Source organism: Schistocerca nitens, chromosome 8 (assembly GCF_023898315.1).
Source record: "Schistocerca nitens isolate TAMUIC-IGC-003100 chromosome 8, iqSchNite1.1, whole genome shotgun sequence".
NCBI classification, from domain to species: domain Eukaryota; kingdom Metazoa; phylum Arthropoda; class Insecta; order Orthoptera; family Acrididae; genus Schistocerca; species Schistocerca nitens.
The window spans coordinates 356661457-356678731 of record NC_064621.1 but is presented as its reverse complement, the minus strand read 5'-3'; the positions used below and the strand labels follow the sequence as shown (position 1 = coordinate 356678731).

The following is a 17275-nucleotide window of genomic DNA, read 5'->3' as shown; positions in this document are numbered from 1 at the left end:
TAGCCTAACATAGGGAGTGTTGAAGAGCAGTGGACACATGTAAAAGACAGGATTGCTGAGCTATTTATCTTTCATGCCTTAGAAAACAATAGATAGTGATCTACTTATGAAAGTGCGGAAGGGAACAAAATCTCATTCAATACCTCAGCTGACAAAGCAGCCAAAAGCTGCTGTAAATAATATGGAAGTAGAAATGGATATACGAACCTGGCTTGAAACCCCACATTTGTCCAAAGTCAAATTCTGTCGTCTCTTTTTCCTCACCTACACATATTAAGTTTTCATTTTCTTATTGGATGTTTCCTAGTTCCTCGATGAATAATTTCTTTGACACTTCCTGGATGACTTAAACTATGTGCTGGACTGCGACTCAAATCACTGCTTTCATGGGCAAATGCTTTACCAACTGAACTATCCAGGCGCAACAAGATCCTTCCTCACAGATTCACTTTCACCAGTACCTCTCTTCTACCTTTCAAATTTTACAGATGTTCTCCCACGTACATTATAAGTCTGTTACTCCTGGAAGGCTACTGCAGAGAAATGGCTGTTTGTGCCCATCACTAACACTGAGTCTTGTCCAAACAATCTCACAAGCAGCTTCAATTACTGTCTTGGGGGAACTTACTAAGTCTCTGGTTCATGCCTTCCGCTTGACTTACAAGCAGGGGCAACACTGCAAATTTTGAGCTTTGTTGAAACACTGTGGGGAGGCTGGTTTTCTCAACCTCTTCTGTCAGCTGCTGTCAGCATTGTTTGTTCCAACAAGCTCCAAAATCTGTAACTGGTCACACCCTGTTTACTGAATGACTGCCTGAACAGCCTCTTAAAAAAGCTGAATGAAGATCCTGGCATAAACACAGATATAATTCTTTTTGTCCATTGCCACTATTTCCCTCATGCAAATCACTATGCACTGTACATGTGAACAGCTGAGAATTAAGAGCCCTTTAACACGGGACACAGCAGGTTTACCTATAGGTGAAGTGAATCTCACTGGCAGAGATTCAGTTTCAGTGCAAGCCAACAGCTCAGATTTTTTTTTTTTAAGCCATATATTTTCAAATTGTTTGCAAAACTAGCTTATCCTCTTCAAAGTACTCTCCATTACAACTAATATATTTGTCCCACTGGTGCTTCCACTGTTCAAAACATTTTTTGCAGTATCTTTAGAAATGGCTGACAGCTCCTCCCTCTTTTATTTCTTGACAACCAGTGTCCTTTAATGCCCTTTTTCATGTGTGGAAATAAGAAAAAGTCACACAGATCCAGATAAGGTGAGTAAGGTGCATGGGGGCAGTGTCTAAGAAATGGCTGTGTGTGCAGGTGTACTGTCGTGGTGGAAGTCTCCTGTCTGCTGCAAATCAGGTCTTTTCTGATGAACACTGTTGCTCAGGAGCCAATGTTGAATAAACTTTCTAATATTTTTGTCGATTTGGGCAGTTGATGGACGTCCAGATGAGGTTTGTCATCAGTCAACATGTCGCCATTTTTAAAATTGAGTGAACCACTTGTACACTTGAGTTTTTCACATAGCCTCATCTTGGTACACTGTTTTCAACATTACAACAGTTCCAGCAGCATTTTTTACCAAGTAGAAAACAAAATTTCAAGCTGCACTTGTTCACTTAAACTTGCCATCACAAAAAATGAATCAAGAACAAAACAGCAATAGCAAAAACAATCACTGCAGATGAACAGAACAAGCCAGGTCAACAACACATGCTGCACTATAATGGCAATGAGTTGCGCTATACATGGACAGCATTGGTAATACATACTACACAAGCTCCGCCCATAGCAATGTAATTCCATTTTTCTTTTTTTTTTTGCTACAATTTCATGTAAGGGGAGTGGTGTAATACCCTAAGTTCCTGAACCCTGCCTTCTCTGTACAGGGGCCCTGAACCTACCATTAATAAGCCACTCACAGTCTGGAGGATACAGCATCCGTAGGAGGATAGTATGTGAAATACCTTTGATATCCTTGGTGTGCGTCTCTCGGTAGCCCTCCCTATGTACCTGTACACAGCAGCTTCCAATCACTTGACAGTAGTCAGGGTGATTTACAGGTGCTCATGAACAAGAATGAACTCATTCCCTTTCCCAGAACCACGTTGAAATTGGGGCTAGTGCAATGTTTTGGAGAACAGTATACAAATAATGTTGAACGAAGCTTGCAGAGTCTTTTTTAATTTCCTGGTTAATTTCCAGTTCCATTTAATAACTGAAGTGATAAAAACCAAACAAAAAGATTTCTATCATGACAACACAAAACCCTAGCACACAAGTTAATGGTTTGCCAAAACTAATTGGAACCTTTCTTGGGGTTACTGGCATTAACAAGTACTCTCAAGTAACAAACTAAAAAACAGTGACAATGTCCAATAAATGCATACAGTATACCGTATTTACTCGAATCTAAGCCGCACTTTTTTTTCCGGTTTTTGTAATCCAAAAAACCACCTGCGGCTTAGAATCGAGTTCTGAAAAATGTTGGTAGGTGCCACCACAACTAACTTCTGCCGTGGAATATATGTAGCACACACAAAGATAAATACTGGTGCCAAAACCTCTGCGTCAGTAAATAAATTAAAACTCCGCTCCGAGTTTCGACCACTGCATTTTCATACATTATCCAACAAAGTAAATACAAATTCCGTATTGTTCATCTTCGAATGTCGCAACATTTCAATGTACTATGAAAATCCGACTGGCAAGACTGTTTGGGATGTTTGTCAGAACTCTACGTTCTGAATTTTTTCCTACCTGTGAGAAGAGATGGTTGCTAATAGGAACTTTTATGTATTGTGAATCACATGCAGTATTCTCTTCACCATAAGAATAATACGAATATAAACATTTTGCCATGTACTGTTTCGTGTTTGCTGCTATCTCATTTAAATCCTGTCTGCCAAATAAACTACGAAACTTGAGTGAGACAACAGCAAGCAAGGAAGAATATACATATCATGTCATGTTTATATTCGTATTATTCTTATGCCTAATAGTGGTACAGTCAGAAATGAAGCACGGCAATTGACTAGATTTTTAAATCTAAGATGACTCTAATTTCTGTGCAGAATATAATGTACTAAAGAGGCGTCTGCAAAGATTTTCAAACGGAGAAAAATTTTCGCTAAACTCTCGTTCAGAACAACTTCTATCATATGTAGTCTATTATTTGGTTCTTGTTGATCATTATCGAAGAAAGCAGCAGTGTAAGTAACAACAAACAGCAGTCTCTTGCCATTGTTTCGCTAATGAGACGATTCCTCTCTTTTGTTTTTTAATTGTAAGCGGCGGTAGCGCACACAAAAGCAAGCCATGCCGCGAGCGGCGACAGGTCATAAACACACATTATCAGAATGCGACAAACAATACATGACACAGTACAGTAATGCATTTTCAGCTTAGAGTGATGTAAACACCTAAGACAAAGAGAACGACACTTATCAGATCAAAGAAAAATAAGCAATCAATTCAAACCATACGAAGCACGTGAAAAAGGAAGGGTACCCGTATAAATATGGACGGAGCGCCTGACGCATAGCAATGGCTACCTGGTAAAGCTTAACTGCTAAGCTTACGACTCGAACCAAACTACTGTAGGTGTATCGTCATTCATTCGACCTAAATTGTGTCTCATATTACAATGGACCAACTTTGTTTTGATTTGGAGGTGCGGCCTAAAACTTCTCTCTCCCCTTGAAATTTCGAGTCTCCAATTGCAGGTGCGGCTTAGATTCAGGAATTTTTTTTTTTCCCCTTGATTTCGAGTCTCATTTTTCAGGTGCGGCTTAGATTCGAGTGGGGCTCAGATTCGAGTAAGTACGGTACTGTCTTCTGACTGGTTTCTTGTGCCAGCCATTTCATATAAGCAAAGCCTTTGCACTCTATGTCCTCAATAATTTGCTCGATATATTGCAATCTATGTATTCTGCAACAGTTTTTACCTTCTATAACTCCATCCTGTACCATGGATGTTATTTTTGATGTCTTAACACATGTTCCATAATCCTGTCCCTTATTCTCATCAGTAATTTCCAAATGTTCCTTTCTTTGTTGCATCTACACCTCCTAATTCCTTATCCTATGAGTCTGCCTAATTTTCAATATTCTTCCATAGCACTAACACTCAAACACTATGATTCTCTTCCTTTCTGGATATCCCACAGCCCATGGTTCACTGCCATACAATCCCCTGCTCCAAACGTACATTCCCAGAAATTCGTTCTTCAAATTAAGGCTGACATTTGATACTAGGAGGAACATGATGGTACAGTTATAATATACTCTACATTAACTCACAATTGCTGACTTACTACAAAATATGTTATGCACAACACTCACTATACTCTAATCGAGTCCCAAGTCTGTTGGCCCAGCTACATCACAACAAGCACTGACAAGCTGTTTCACAAGGTTATCCTGCCTTTTCTGTAGTGCATGTTTTGAATTACTAGTGACACGATGTATTGTCATGCAAGGAGAGTGTCTATTTACCACTAAATGTGCTAACGCATCATGGAATACAGAATTAGTAATTAATATAACAAATGGTAGAAAAAACACAAAAACAGAATCTACATAAATCACTGTACACTATGTCCGCAACACGTGGCCAAGTGGCTAGTGTTGCTGCCTCTGGATCATGGGGTCCCGGGTTCGATTCCCAGCCGGGTTGGGAATCTCCTCCACTCAGGGACCGGGTGTTTGTGTTGTCCTCATCATTTCATCATCATTCATGAAAGTGGTGAGATTGGAGTGAGTAAAGACTGGGAATTTGTACGGGTGCTGATAACCACACAGTTGAGTGCCCCACAAACCAATCATCATCATCATCATCACTTTATGCTGTATGCACTGCTAGCTGGGAAACTGATTCTTAGTCATTCTGTGCAGCAGTTGTAGCATTCTTCTGGGAAAGACCAGTTCCCCACTACAATGGCTGCTTGTTCTTTAGTTTATAGAAATATTATACTTACATAATTTGTAACTTCCAAAAATTTTCAAAAATATGTGGTTATTAATGTAGCAATACAGCAAAATTTCGGTTGAGGATTTTGTTTTTTTCTTTCACAGAGGATACCATTGCCAAAATTGTAGAAAGCACAAATGTAGATTATAACTGACAATATAGCACAAAATACGTTTTCTGCAGCATCAACAATCAAAAATACGTAACATACACTCTCTCTCTCTCTCTCTCTCTCTCTCTCTCTCTCTCTCTCTCTCACACACACACACACGTTTTAACACAATTAACATGAAAATAATGTTTACATTATATGTGAATTATTTCGACTTACGTTTTTAGAAGTGAATTTACCTGACACACATGATTTTACTCATATGCAAAGGAAATACTGGAAGTCTGCTTATACACATTAACAAATGTGCAAGGTGTACAGACTCTGCACTTAGCTGGTTTCATGACATCGTCTACACAAGTTTACCAAAGACCTACATCTACATCTATACTCTGCAAACCAACCGTGTGGCGCATGGCACAGGGTACGTCCCATTGTACCAGTTATTAGGGTTTCTTCCTGTTCCTTTCACATATGGAGCACGGGAAGAGTGACTGATTGAATGCTTCTCTGCATGCAGTAATTATTCTATCTAACCTTATCCTTACAATCCCTATATGAGTGATATGTAGGAGGTTGTAGTATATCCCTAGAGTAAGGTGAACACTGTAGCATCAGTATATCCCATTAAAAGAATGAAAATCGTGGAGCACAACAAAGCATGACTTCTGCATGAGACGGCTTACAATCCCAGAAAAAAGTGCCGAGAAAGGAACTGTGTGTAATGAGATAATATACAACGCAATATTTCTTTCTAATAGGATTTTGCAAAGTGGATCAATAGAAAACCCAGACAGGAATATAATTATCTGAATATGTATCACCATTTTCTGAATGCATGAGGTTTTGAGAAGCAGACAGCTATACAAAGAAGGATAACAACTAGCTAGATTTTGGATAAATCATCCTCCAGATTAAAAGCAAGCCTATAGCATACTAGGTTCAAATGGCTCTGAGCACTATGGGACTCAACTGCTGAGGTCATTAGTCCCCTAGAACTTAGAACTAGTTAAACCTAACTAACCTAAGGACATCACAAACATCCATGCCCGAGGCAGGATTCGAACCTGCGACCGTAGCGGTCTTGCGGTTCCAGACTGCAGCGCCTTTAACCGCACGGCCACTTCGGCCGGCATAGCATACTAGGCTTCTCCCCTCCGGCCAAACTAGTTTTCCCAAACTCTGGGGATGGGAATTTGCGCTCCAATATTTCCTCTCATCAAGGTACCCTTCTGGATTTAGCCTCTATTAACACGCTCACCTCCAATTCCTCCATATGGTACAACTTTATTACTTATGTTTACTTTTGTCCCCCTTCTCTCTTCTTCCACCTTTTCCCCTATTTCTTACCTGTATTATATTTTTCACCTTTCGTTTCTCTTCCTCTTCTAATAATTATTTACTTCTCACTCTGCCCCCTATCACCTTTGAAATGAAGATGGCAAAGTGATTACCAAAGTATTATCTTTGACTTCTTACAGCTCTTCCTTTAATTTTGTGTCAGGTCTTCCTCCAGAAGGTTGGCTCCTGCCCATATAAGGTCTGAGTGACCTGCCACAGCCCATCCCTCCCATTCTTTCCAAATAATCCCTCTTTTCTCACTGAAGTAAGATCATGCAAGATGCAAAACATAGGATTATTGTTTTCTGTTTTACGTGTTTTTTATTTGCTATACTGGGAATTACACCTGCTGAACTTAAGAACCGGCCCCTCATTCCATCCTGTTATAATTTTCTCAGTATCATTTTATACTGTATCACCCTTTACATTTACATCTATACTCTGCAAAACACTGTGAAATGCATGGCAGAGGGTACATCCACTGTACTAAAGAGGGTATGTCCTATTGACCAGTTATTGGGTTTCTTCCTGTTCCATTCATGTATGGAGCATGAGAAGAATGATTGTTTAAATGCCTCTGCGTATACAGTAATTATTCTAATCTTATCCTCACGATCCCTATGTGAGTGGTATGTAGAGGGTTGCAGCATATTCCTAGATTCACCACTTAAAGCCAGTTCTTGAAATTTGGTTAACAGACTTTACGTCTATCATCAAAGTCTTCCAGTTCAGTTTCTTCAGGATCTCTGTGACACACTCCCATGGATCATACAAACCTGTGTCCATTCATACTGCCCTTCTCTGTAAACATTCAGTATCCTCTGTTAGTCTGATTTGGTATGGGCCCCACACACTTGAGCAATATTCTAGAACCAGTTGCATGAATGATTTGTTGGTCAGTTGGTTCGGGGGAGGGGACCAAACAGCGAGGTCAGAGGTCCCATTGGATTAGGAAAGGATGGGGAAGGAAGTCGGCCGTGTCATTTCACAGGAACCATCCAGGCATTTACCTGGAGTGATTTATGGAAAAATCATGGGAAACCTAAATCAGGACGCCTGGGTGTGGGTTTGTGCTGTTGTCCTCCTGAATGCGAGTACAATGTGCTTACCACTGCACCACCTCACTCGGTGAGCAACTTGTGAACAATCTCCCTTGTCTGATTGCACTTACCCAGTATTCTACCAATAAACCAAAGTCTTCCACCTGCTTTACCCACAACTGAGCCTATGTGATCATTCCATTTCATATCCCTACAAAGTGTTGCACCAAGATATATGTATGAGTTGGCTGATTCCAACAGTTACTCATTGATATTATAGACATAGTATACTACATTTTTCCGTTTTGTGAAGTACACAATCTTACAGTTTCGAACACTTAAAGCATGTTGCCGATCTTTGCAACACTTGAGATCTTAATCAAGCTCTGACTGAATATTTATGCAGACTCTTTCAAACAGTACTTCAGCATAGATAAGGGTTTAATCTGCAAAAAGTCTGAGGTTACTTTTAATATTGCCTGCAGGAACATTGACATACAACATGAACAGCAAGGGTCCCAATACACTTCCCTGGGGCACACCTGAAGTTAGTTCTACATCTGATGACAACTCTCCATTGTCCTCTCCTGTGTCCTCCCAACCAAAACGTCCTCAATCCAGTCAAAAATTTTACTTAATACCCCATATGATCGTACTTCTGAAAATACGTGTAGGTGCAGTACTGAGTCAAATACTTTTCAGGAATCAAGAACTCTGTCTCCTGCTTTGATCCAAAGCTTTCAGTATGTCATGTGGGAAAAGTGCGAGATGGGTTTCACATGATCAATGTTTTCGGAATCCATGCTGGTTGGTATTGAGAAGGTCATTCTGTTCAAGATCCCTTATTATGTTTGAGCTCAGAATATGTTCTAAGATTCTACAATAGACAGTGAAAACTTCTGAGCAAAGCAAGATTTTATAAAGTAATTGCAGCATATTTCACGTATTAAAATACATTGCAAATTCCAAAAAAGACACTGGAGTCCAAGAAGTACATATATTCAAAGAGATTTCGGGATTGCAGCCAGTCATTGTAAACTTCATTCCATGATATTTTGGCTGAAGAACTGCCAGCCGAAATATCATGGAATGAAGTTTACGACGACCAGCTGTAATACCGAAATCTCTTTGAACAGTTGATTTGCAGTGAAAGTTTTAAATTTTACAAGTACATATATCTGATCAGTTTAAATTAGGTGTAAAGCTTGTCTTTGTGTTATCCATATGTCTGGCAACACATGCAAAAAATAATAACTATTTATAATGATTATCTGTTTGTGTAATTAAGGTTACTGAGTCAAAAACTGTGCACTTGAGTACTGACTCAGCTGCAAGTAATCTTTTTTTCACAGTGGTTACTCAAATACGATGCAATCAAAAAGGGGTTTTAGATTTTCTTTTTAGGCTGTAAGAATACAAAGATTCTGAGTAATCTTACAATGCAACTTATACTGTTCGGTTTAAAACTGTTAGAAATAAAGACCTTCAAACAGTCAAGTATATCTTTAAGATAGTGGGGTTTTTGCTCCTTTATGTCATTTGTCCTATGATACTGGAAACTTTAGGTCAAATTTTTACTTGGCCATCTCACAAATCTGTTATTCACGGTGTATATGTGGACAAAAAAAAAAAAAAATCAAGCCCAGATTTTTCCTGGATTTCCCGGTTAAAAATACACTTCTTCTGGGTGAAAAATCACTTTTCTCCAGGTGAAAATACACTATACCCTGGGTGAAAGTACATTTTTTTTTCTCATTAAGTGACAATATACTTTTCCTTGGAGCCACAAAATGTATAAATCTTTTGGACAGTAAAGGTTTTATACACCAATACAGAAATTCCCGGCACTACCAGTAAAGAGCAACACATTTTGGTAAGATCTTTAATGTGCGCCAACATGTACAGCGCTTATTTCGGTATTATGAAAGTATAAATATGAATTCACCAAATACAGCATGGTAGTTTCTGAACACAGAACATCAAAATATAAGAAATGTGATGCCCATGTTACGATAGCGGAAACAGAAACTGTAGTAGTGCTTTGAGTGGCCCGGCAGCGAATTTCGAATTATGGAAAATATTGCTCAGTAATAAGTATTCTTCCTTTGCGAACATGACTACTAGATGATATTTTTCATCAAGAAAAGCTAAGCTTTCACTGGTCGTAAATTTTTTTTTTGCTGTTTTTTCCAGGCATGTGGTTAGGCAGTATCCTAAGACCACAGCTTAAATCGCAGCAGCTGAATATTTCTGAGAAGCATGATTGTAAATTTCACTGCAGTGCACCAAACATTTCGTGAGTTACTTAGCTGAATACATATTCCGTTGAGCACTTCAACCTTTCCATAGAAAAGCCGATTACATGGCTGTCAGCGAATTTCATTGATAATTATACTTTATGCCATCAGTATTGCATAATTTGAAATCTGTGAAAGAACTAAAACAAATATGAAAAACTAATCTTGAAACTTAGTCTTTTTTGCTTATGTTACCCTTTAAGATATATCAAACACAAATGTGCCATTAAAATTTTAAAACATGGCATAAATGGTTAGTATGAGTGGCTGATCCTCAAAGCGTTAGCTTTTGAAAGAGTTAAACACTCCATGATTTAAGAAATTCATCGCACATTCTCACACATAACATAATTTGTCTTGTGTGAAAAGGGATTTACTTTGAAAATAATACTTCTCAAACCACCATTAACAATATTTTCCCACAGCCTGTTCAAATCTGAAAGCAGTTTGTTGATACGAAGTATGACATAGTCTTTATCCTAAAGCCTTTGCACTATGTATTGGTGTTGTAAATAGTGCATTTTCTTTGCAACTTAACTTTTATTTTGGTGTTATTCTCTCATTTTTATGTTTTATTGCTGCAATATTATTTGGCAGTAACAGGCTACAGTCAATTCCTTGTTACAGTATCCGTTCTTACCAGTCAAAACTTACAGAAATGTAAAATAATGAAAAAGTCCTGGAATCCTAAAAAATTCCCAGGTATTTCCCAGATGAAAGAATTCCCAGGTTTTTCACAGATTTCCCAGTGTGTATACACCATTTTATTGTTCAGATACTTTCAGAACCATTATTTTAAAGTTTTTAGCGTTATTATCAATTTTAATAAATAATACTTGGTTTAAAAACACAGGGACAAGTGATAATAGCATAGTTCACGCCTGAGCATGTGATAATGGGCAATCTGTAATAAGTACTTATATTATGAAAAGGAAAGTTGCTACCACCATATAGCGGAGATGCTGAGTCGTGAAAGTTGTGAACAGTTTTTTTGTTGTGCCTATCTGTGACTCAGCATCTCTGCTATATGGTGAGTAGCAACTTTCCTTTCATAATATTGTTACAGTCCACCCTGGATTTTCCATTGTTTGATTTTAAGTAATTAAACTTATAAAAATAACTTGCTCAGAGAACAGCAATTTAAAAAATCAAACTAAGACAACAACATTTAAAGGAGTACATTTAAAGGAGTACATACACTCTTCTGAAAGTTGATAGGTTTTCCCTGCGGAAATTTCTGTTTTTTTTTTTTTTTTTTTTTTTTTTTTCACCAATAGATTGATGGCAAAGTTTCTGTAGGATACATAAACTGAATAGGAACATCATCAATGAAACTATATGGTTCCAGTGACCTTTTCATGTCTCAAATTTCTATGATGTTTACATGCAGAGTGAAGTGAGAAACAAATATTTGTGCCAAGACCAGGATTTCAGCGCCCGTGTCTCTTGCTCACTTGGAAGATGCACTAACCACTATACCACCATGGCACACCAGCTTTGCACAACTGCACGGACTACATTAGCAGGCCTCCCTCCTCAATCCAAATTTCCATTCATGGTTTGGCATAGTGGTTAGCACATCTGTGAGCAGGAGATCTGGGACTGAATTCTAGCATTGGTACAAACTTCCATTCATCTACACAGTAACATAATGTTCTGTTGCATTTATTTCATTGATGACCCCCAAGCATCATAAATTGTAATATTTACAAGTTTACCTATCTATATGGGACCAAATTTTCTTCTCTCACAACAAATGTCAATTTATTCCTTAAATTTTATTTCCACTTAGATCCACATCACCATTGATCCTCCTTGCTTCAGACTTTCCAAATCAAAATTTCTGGAAACTTCTCGGTCCTTGAAGTGCTTAAAGTTTGGCAAAATATTACACAAGATTTGAACATGTCTGATTAACAGGCTCTTCAGAAATAAACAACAATAAAAACTAGCATTGGCCATGTTAACTCTACAAAACTGAAACAAAACTGGTACAGATAATATTTGATTTTGTAGATTATGAAGAAGAATGTGAAGTTAGTGAAGAAGCCGCTAGTGCAGCAGCAGTGCAGTAGCGAGTCGCATATTTAGCTTTCATATTTGTTTTGTAGTTTGATTCTTAATATCTTTCCATGTGTTTGTGCGCTTGCATATTTAATTACATAAAATCCTTGTGTATTCTCATATTTGAGAGGAATAATATTGCTTATTGATAGCCGTAGAGTATAAATTCAGGGAGTCGTTAGATATTAGCAGTAGGATGGATAGGGTGTGTGCGTGCTGTGTGCATGCGCAGGAGGAACTGGCCACGGTTTGCGGACAGCTGAGCATGCTGTTGGCCACGGTCAGCCGCCTTCAGGCTGCTGCCTCGAGGTGCAGCGACGGCAGAGGGTCTGGCGCGTCGCTTGAAACACCCAATTTGCTGCGTCCGCTGACTCAGCCGCCGAGGCACCTTCTAATGTACCCGGCACGTTGGGGCCGCCCTCACCTCAGGGTGAGTGTCGGACTGCAACGTGTTCGCGTCGCTCGAGGGGGAGGGCCAATGTGGAGGCTGGCCTTGCCCGTTCATCCTGTCAGTGGGCAGGTGGCCGCTCCTTCAGCAGGGCCTGAGCAGGCACACGGGGGCAAAGGTTTGCTGGTTATTGAGAGCGCCAATGTTAGGCGGGTGATGGAGCCCCTTAGGGAAATAGCGTACAGGGCTGGAAAGAAATCCAACGTGCACTTGGTTTGTCTGCAGGAGAGGTTCCTCATCCAAGATGTGGAGGTGGCCTTGCCTGCGGCTATCGAGCGTATAGGGTGCAGTCGTCTGCAAGCAGTTGCTCACGTCGGCACCAATGATGCCTGTCGCTTGGGTTCTGAGGCAATCCTCAGTTCGTACAGGTGGCTGGAGGATTTGGCGAAGACCGCTGGCCTCACATGCGGGGTGCAAGCAGAGCTCTCTATTTGCAACATCGTTCCCAGAGTGGATCGGGGTCCTTTGGTTTGGAGCCGAGTGGAGAGTCTCAACCAGAGGCTTCGTCGACTCTGTGACGGTCTTCGCTGCAGATTTCTAGACTTGCGCTATTGGGTGGGAAATTGTAGGACGCCCCTAGATAGGTCAGGGGTGCACTACACAAAGGAAGCGGCTACTCGGGTAGCAGAGTACTTGTGGCGTGCACATGGTTATTTTTTAGGCTAGGCAGTAGTGCGAGGTGTACTGATGAACACTCACCAGTCGACGTGCAGGCAGGGAAATCAGGACGCGCTCAGTGTAAAGACACTTAAGCTATCACGATATTAGCAATACATTTTCAGAGTGTTCGGAATAAAGTTCCTGAATTTACTGCCCTCCAGGAAGCGTGTGGCGCGCAAATTATGCTCGGGACTGAGACTTGGCTGAACCCTGAGATAGGAAGTTCTGAAATATTTAGTGAGGGTTGGAACGTGTATTGGAAAGACAGATTAGACACCGTAGGAGGTGGTGTCTTCATTGCGGTTAACAAAAATATTGTGTCAACTGAGGTCGAAGTAGAATGTGATTGTGAAGTTATCTGGACACATTTAACAGGGCTAGGGGAAATAAAGTTAATTGTTGGGTGTTATTACTGGCCACCAGATTCCACCGTGACAGTTCTAGAATCATTCAAAGGGAGTCTACATTCTGTATCACATAAGTACAAGGATCACGCTATATTAGTCGGAGGCGACTTCAACCTACCTTGTATAGACTGGGATGTCTATGGATTCATTACAGGTGGTACAGACAAGCCGTCGTGTGAATTACTTTTGAACACATTATCCGAAAACTGTCTTGAGCAGCTAAATCGACAGCCAGGACAGAATAACATCAGAATTAAACAAGGAGAGAGGTGAGAGCTTACACTTAGAGATATATAAATTGATCCAGTTGAAATGGGAGAAGGAGACACTGCTAGAAGAATGGAAATTGGCTATAATATCTCCAATATACAGGAAGGGAAGCAAAATGGAATGTGGTGACTATAGAGGAATCAGCTTGTTGAAAGTAACACGTAAGGTACTGTCCATCATTATCCTCAGAAAATTTCAACCATTCATAGAGAACAACATACAGGAGTACCAAGTTGGCTTTCGACCAAACCGATCGACAATAGATCACATTTTCACACTAAGACAATTGTCTGAAAAGCACTGGGAATATGATAAAGATATCCGCAGCCTGTTCGTCGATTTTCAATGTGCATATGACACCATCCACAGGAATAGCCTATACAATGCAATGTGTGACTTCAGAATCTCCGAGAAGCTAGTGAGAATGATGCAAGCTTGTATGAAAGGGTCAAAGGCAGCATTACGTTTCCGAGGAGCCACATCAGAAACATTTGTGGTTGAGACAGGCCTCAGACAAGGGGATGCTCTCTCATGTGTTCTGTTCAATGTCATCTTAGAGAAAGTAATAAAAGAGTGTAGGCAACGGTAGCGGACTGGAGTACAGGTGGGTGAACTTTTCTAGTTATAACCATGTAGTTAAATTACTTAACAATTTCATCTAAGAAATAATTTCTATTTAGTTGTGGGGAGGAGTTATTCACAGCACTTCAGAGAGTTATTCACATTATGGTACCTCTCAATCTTGGGAGTGAATCTTCATGGTGACGAACTTGTAATAAAATTCTGTGGAATTAACTTACATTTGAGCTGAGTGTGATGAAGTTTGAATCAGCCGATGGTGCCACAGCAAGGGCCAAGGTGTTGACTGGGGTTGGTGGAGATACTGGTGTAGATTCTTCATCTTCAACATCTTGGTCTTGATCCCCTAATTGCAAAGTCTCTACTTGACAAACATCTGTAAATATAAAACATATGATACTTTCAAAACATTATTTGTATTCAAAATTTAAAAAAAAAGTAGGCAGACAATATTTGTGGTGGGATAAGTGGCTAGTAGCATTCATTAAAACTATGACTATACCGACACATAAGTGAAGTTAAAAACAGTAATCAACATCAAGCTTTCAGAAGTTATAAAAATTCTTTCATTGGCAGACAGGGGAAAGAATCTGGGTGGCTAATCAAACTCGGAAAAAAGAGTTCTCTGAGAATTCCAGGTGTGAGTAGGAAGATGGTGTCAAGAGGCTCCTGACAAATTAATGGTGAATGCGGTGCAGCATACCACAACACAATAAAGACTCTTTCCTCTTAGTCCAACTATGTATCAGCAATAAGCAGTAATTTAACCACAGTTTTTAAATAGTGATAGTTTATAGGGAATAATAATCATACAATTAACATACTTCGAGATAGTAAGCATTTTAAAATTTGTAATTTGTTGTTGTTGTTGTGGTCTTCAGTCCTGAGACTGGTTTGATGCAGCTCTCCACGCTACTCTATCCTGTGCAAGCTTCTTCATCTCCCAGTACCTACTGCAACCTACATCCTTCTGAATCTGCTTAGTGTATTCATCTCTCGGTCTTCCTCTACGATTTTTACCCTCCATGCTGCTCTCCAATACTAAATTGGTGATCCCTTGATGTCTCAGAACATGTCCTACCAACCGATCCCTTCTTCTGGTCAAGCTGTGCCACAAACTTCTCTTCTCCCCAATCCTATTCAATACTTCCTCATTAGTTATGTGATCTACCCATCTGATCTTCAGCATTCTTCTGTAGCACCACATTTCGAAAGCTTCTATTCTCTTCTTGTCCAAACTATTTATCGTCCATGTTTCAATTCCATACATGGCTACACTCCATACAAATACTTTCAGAAATGACTTCCTGACACTTAAATCTATACTCGATGTTAAAAAATTTCTCTTCTTCAGAAATGCTTTCCTTGCCATTGCCAGTCTACATTTTATATCCTCTCTACTTCGACCATCATCTGTTATTTTGCTCCCTAAATAGCAAAACTCCTTTACTACTTTAAGTGTCTCATTTTGTAATCTAATTCCCTCAGCATCACCCGACTTAATTCGACTACATTCCATTATCCTCGTTTTGCTTTTGTTGATGTTCATCTTATATCCTCTTTTCAAGACACTATCCATTCCATTCAATTGCTCTTCCACGTCCTTTGCTGTCTCTGACAGAATTACAACGTCATCGGTGAACCTCAAAGTTTTTCTCTCTTCTCCGTGGATTTTTATACCAACTCTGAATTTTTCTTTTGTTTCCTTTACTGCTTGCTCAATATACAGATTGAATAAGATCGGGGAGAGGCTACAACTCTGTCTTAATCCCTTCCCAACAACTGCTTCCCTTTCATGTCCCTCGACTCTTATAACTGCCATCTGGTTTCTGTACAAATTGTAAATAGCCTTTCACTCCCTGTATTTTACCCCTGCCACCTTTAGAATTTGAAAGAGAGTATTCCAATCAACATTGTCAAAAGCTTTCTCTAAGTCTACAAATGCTATAAACGTAGGTTTGCCTTTCCTTAATCTTTCTTCTAAGATAAGTCGTAAGGTCAGTATTGCCTCACGTGTTCCAGTATTTCTACGGAATCCAAACTGATCTTCCCCGAGGTCGGCTTCTACCAGTTTTTCCATTCGTCTGTAAAGAATTAGTGTTAGTATTTTGCAGCTGTGGCTTATTGAACTGATTGTTCGGTAATTTTCACATCTGTCAACACCTGCTTTCTTGGGATTGGAATTATTATATTCTTCTTGAAGTCTGAGGGTATTTCGCCTGTTTCATTCATCTTGCTCACCAGATGGTAGAGTTTTGTCAGGACTGGCTCTCCCAAGGCTGTCAGTAGTTCCAATGGAATGTTGTCTACTCCGGGGTCTTGTTTCGACTCAGGTTTTTCAGTGCTCTGTCAAACTCTTCATGCAGTATCGTGTCTCCCATTTCGTCTTCGTCTACATTCTTTTCCATTTCCATAATATTGTCCTCAAGTACATCGCCCTTGTATAAACCCGCTATATACCACCTTTCTGCCTTCCCTTCTTTGCTTAGAACTGGGTTGCCATCTGAGCTCTTGATGTTCATACAAGTGGTTCTCTTATCTCCAAAGGTCTCTCTAATTTTGCTGTAGGCAGTGTCTATCTTACCCCTAGTGAGATAAGCCTCTACATCTTTACATTTGTCCTCTAGCCATCCCTGCTTAGCCATTTTGCACTTCCTGTCGATCTCATTTTTGAGACGTTTGTATTCCTTTTTGCCTGCTTCATTTACTGCATTTTTATATTTTCTCCTTTCATCAATTAAATTCAATATTTCTTCTGTTACCCAAGGATTTCTATTAGCCCTCGTCTTTTTACCTACTTGATCCTCTGCTGCCTTCACTACTTCATCCCTCAAAGCTACCCATTCTTCTTCTACTGTATTTCTTTCCCCCATTCCTGTCAATTCTTCCCTTATGCTCTCCCTGAAACTCTCTACAACCTCTGGTTCTTTCAGTTTATCCAGGTCCCATCTCCTTAAGTTCCCACCTTTTTGCAGTTTCTTCAGTTTTAATCTACAGGTCATAACCAATAGATTATGGTCAGAGTCCACATCTGCCCCTGGAAATGTCTTACAATTTAAAACCTGGTTCCTAAATC

The 17275-nt window shown here is 39.7% G+C and overlaps 1 protein-coding gene across 1 annotated transcript in view; it reads right to left on the bottom strand.

Moving 5' to 3' along the window:
- Positions 1-17275, bottom strand: part of LOC126198884 (protein king tubby) — a 56349-nt gene that overhangs the window by 29636 nt on the left and 9438 nt on the right. Inside the window, exon 4 of the mRNA XM_049935492.1 lies at positions 14421-14575. Coding sequence (XP_049791449.1) covers positions 14421-14575 — 155 coding nt within the window. The remainder of the gene's footprint in view (positions 1-14420; positions 14576-17275) is intronic.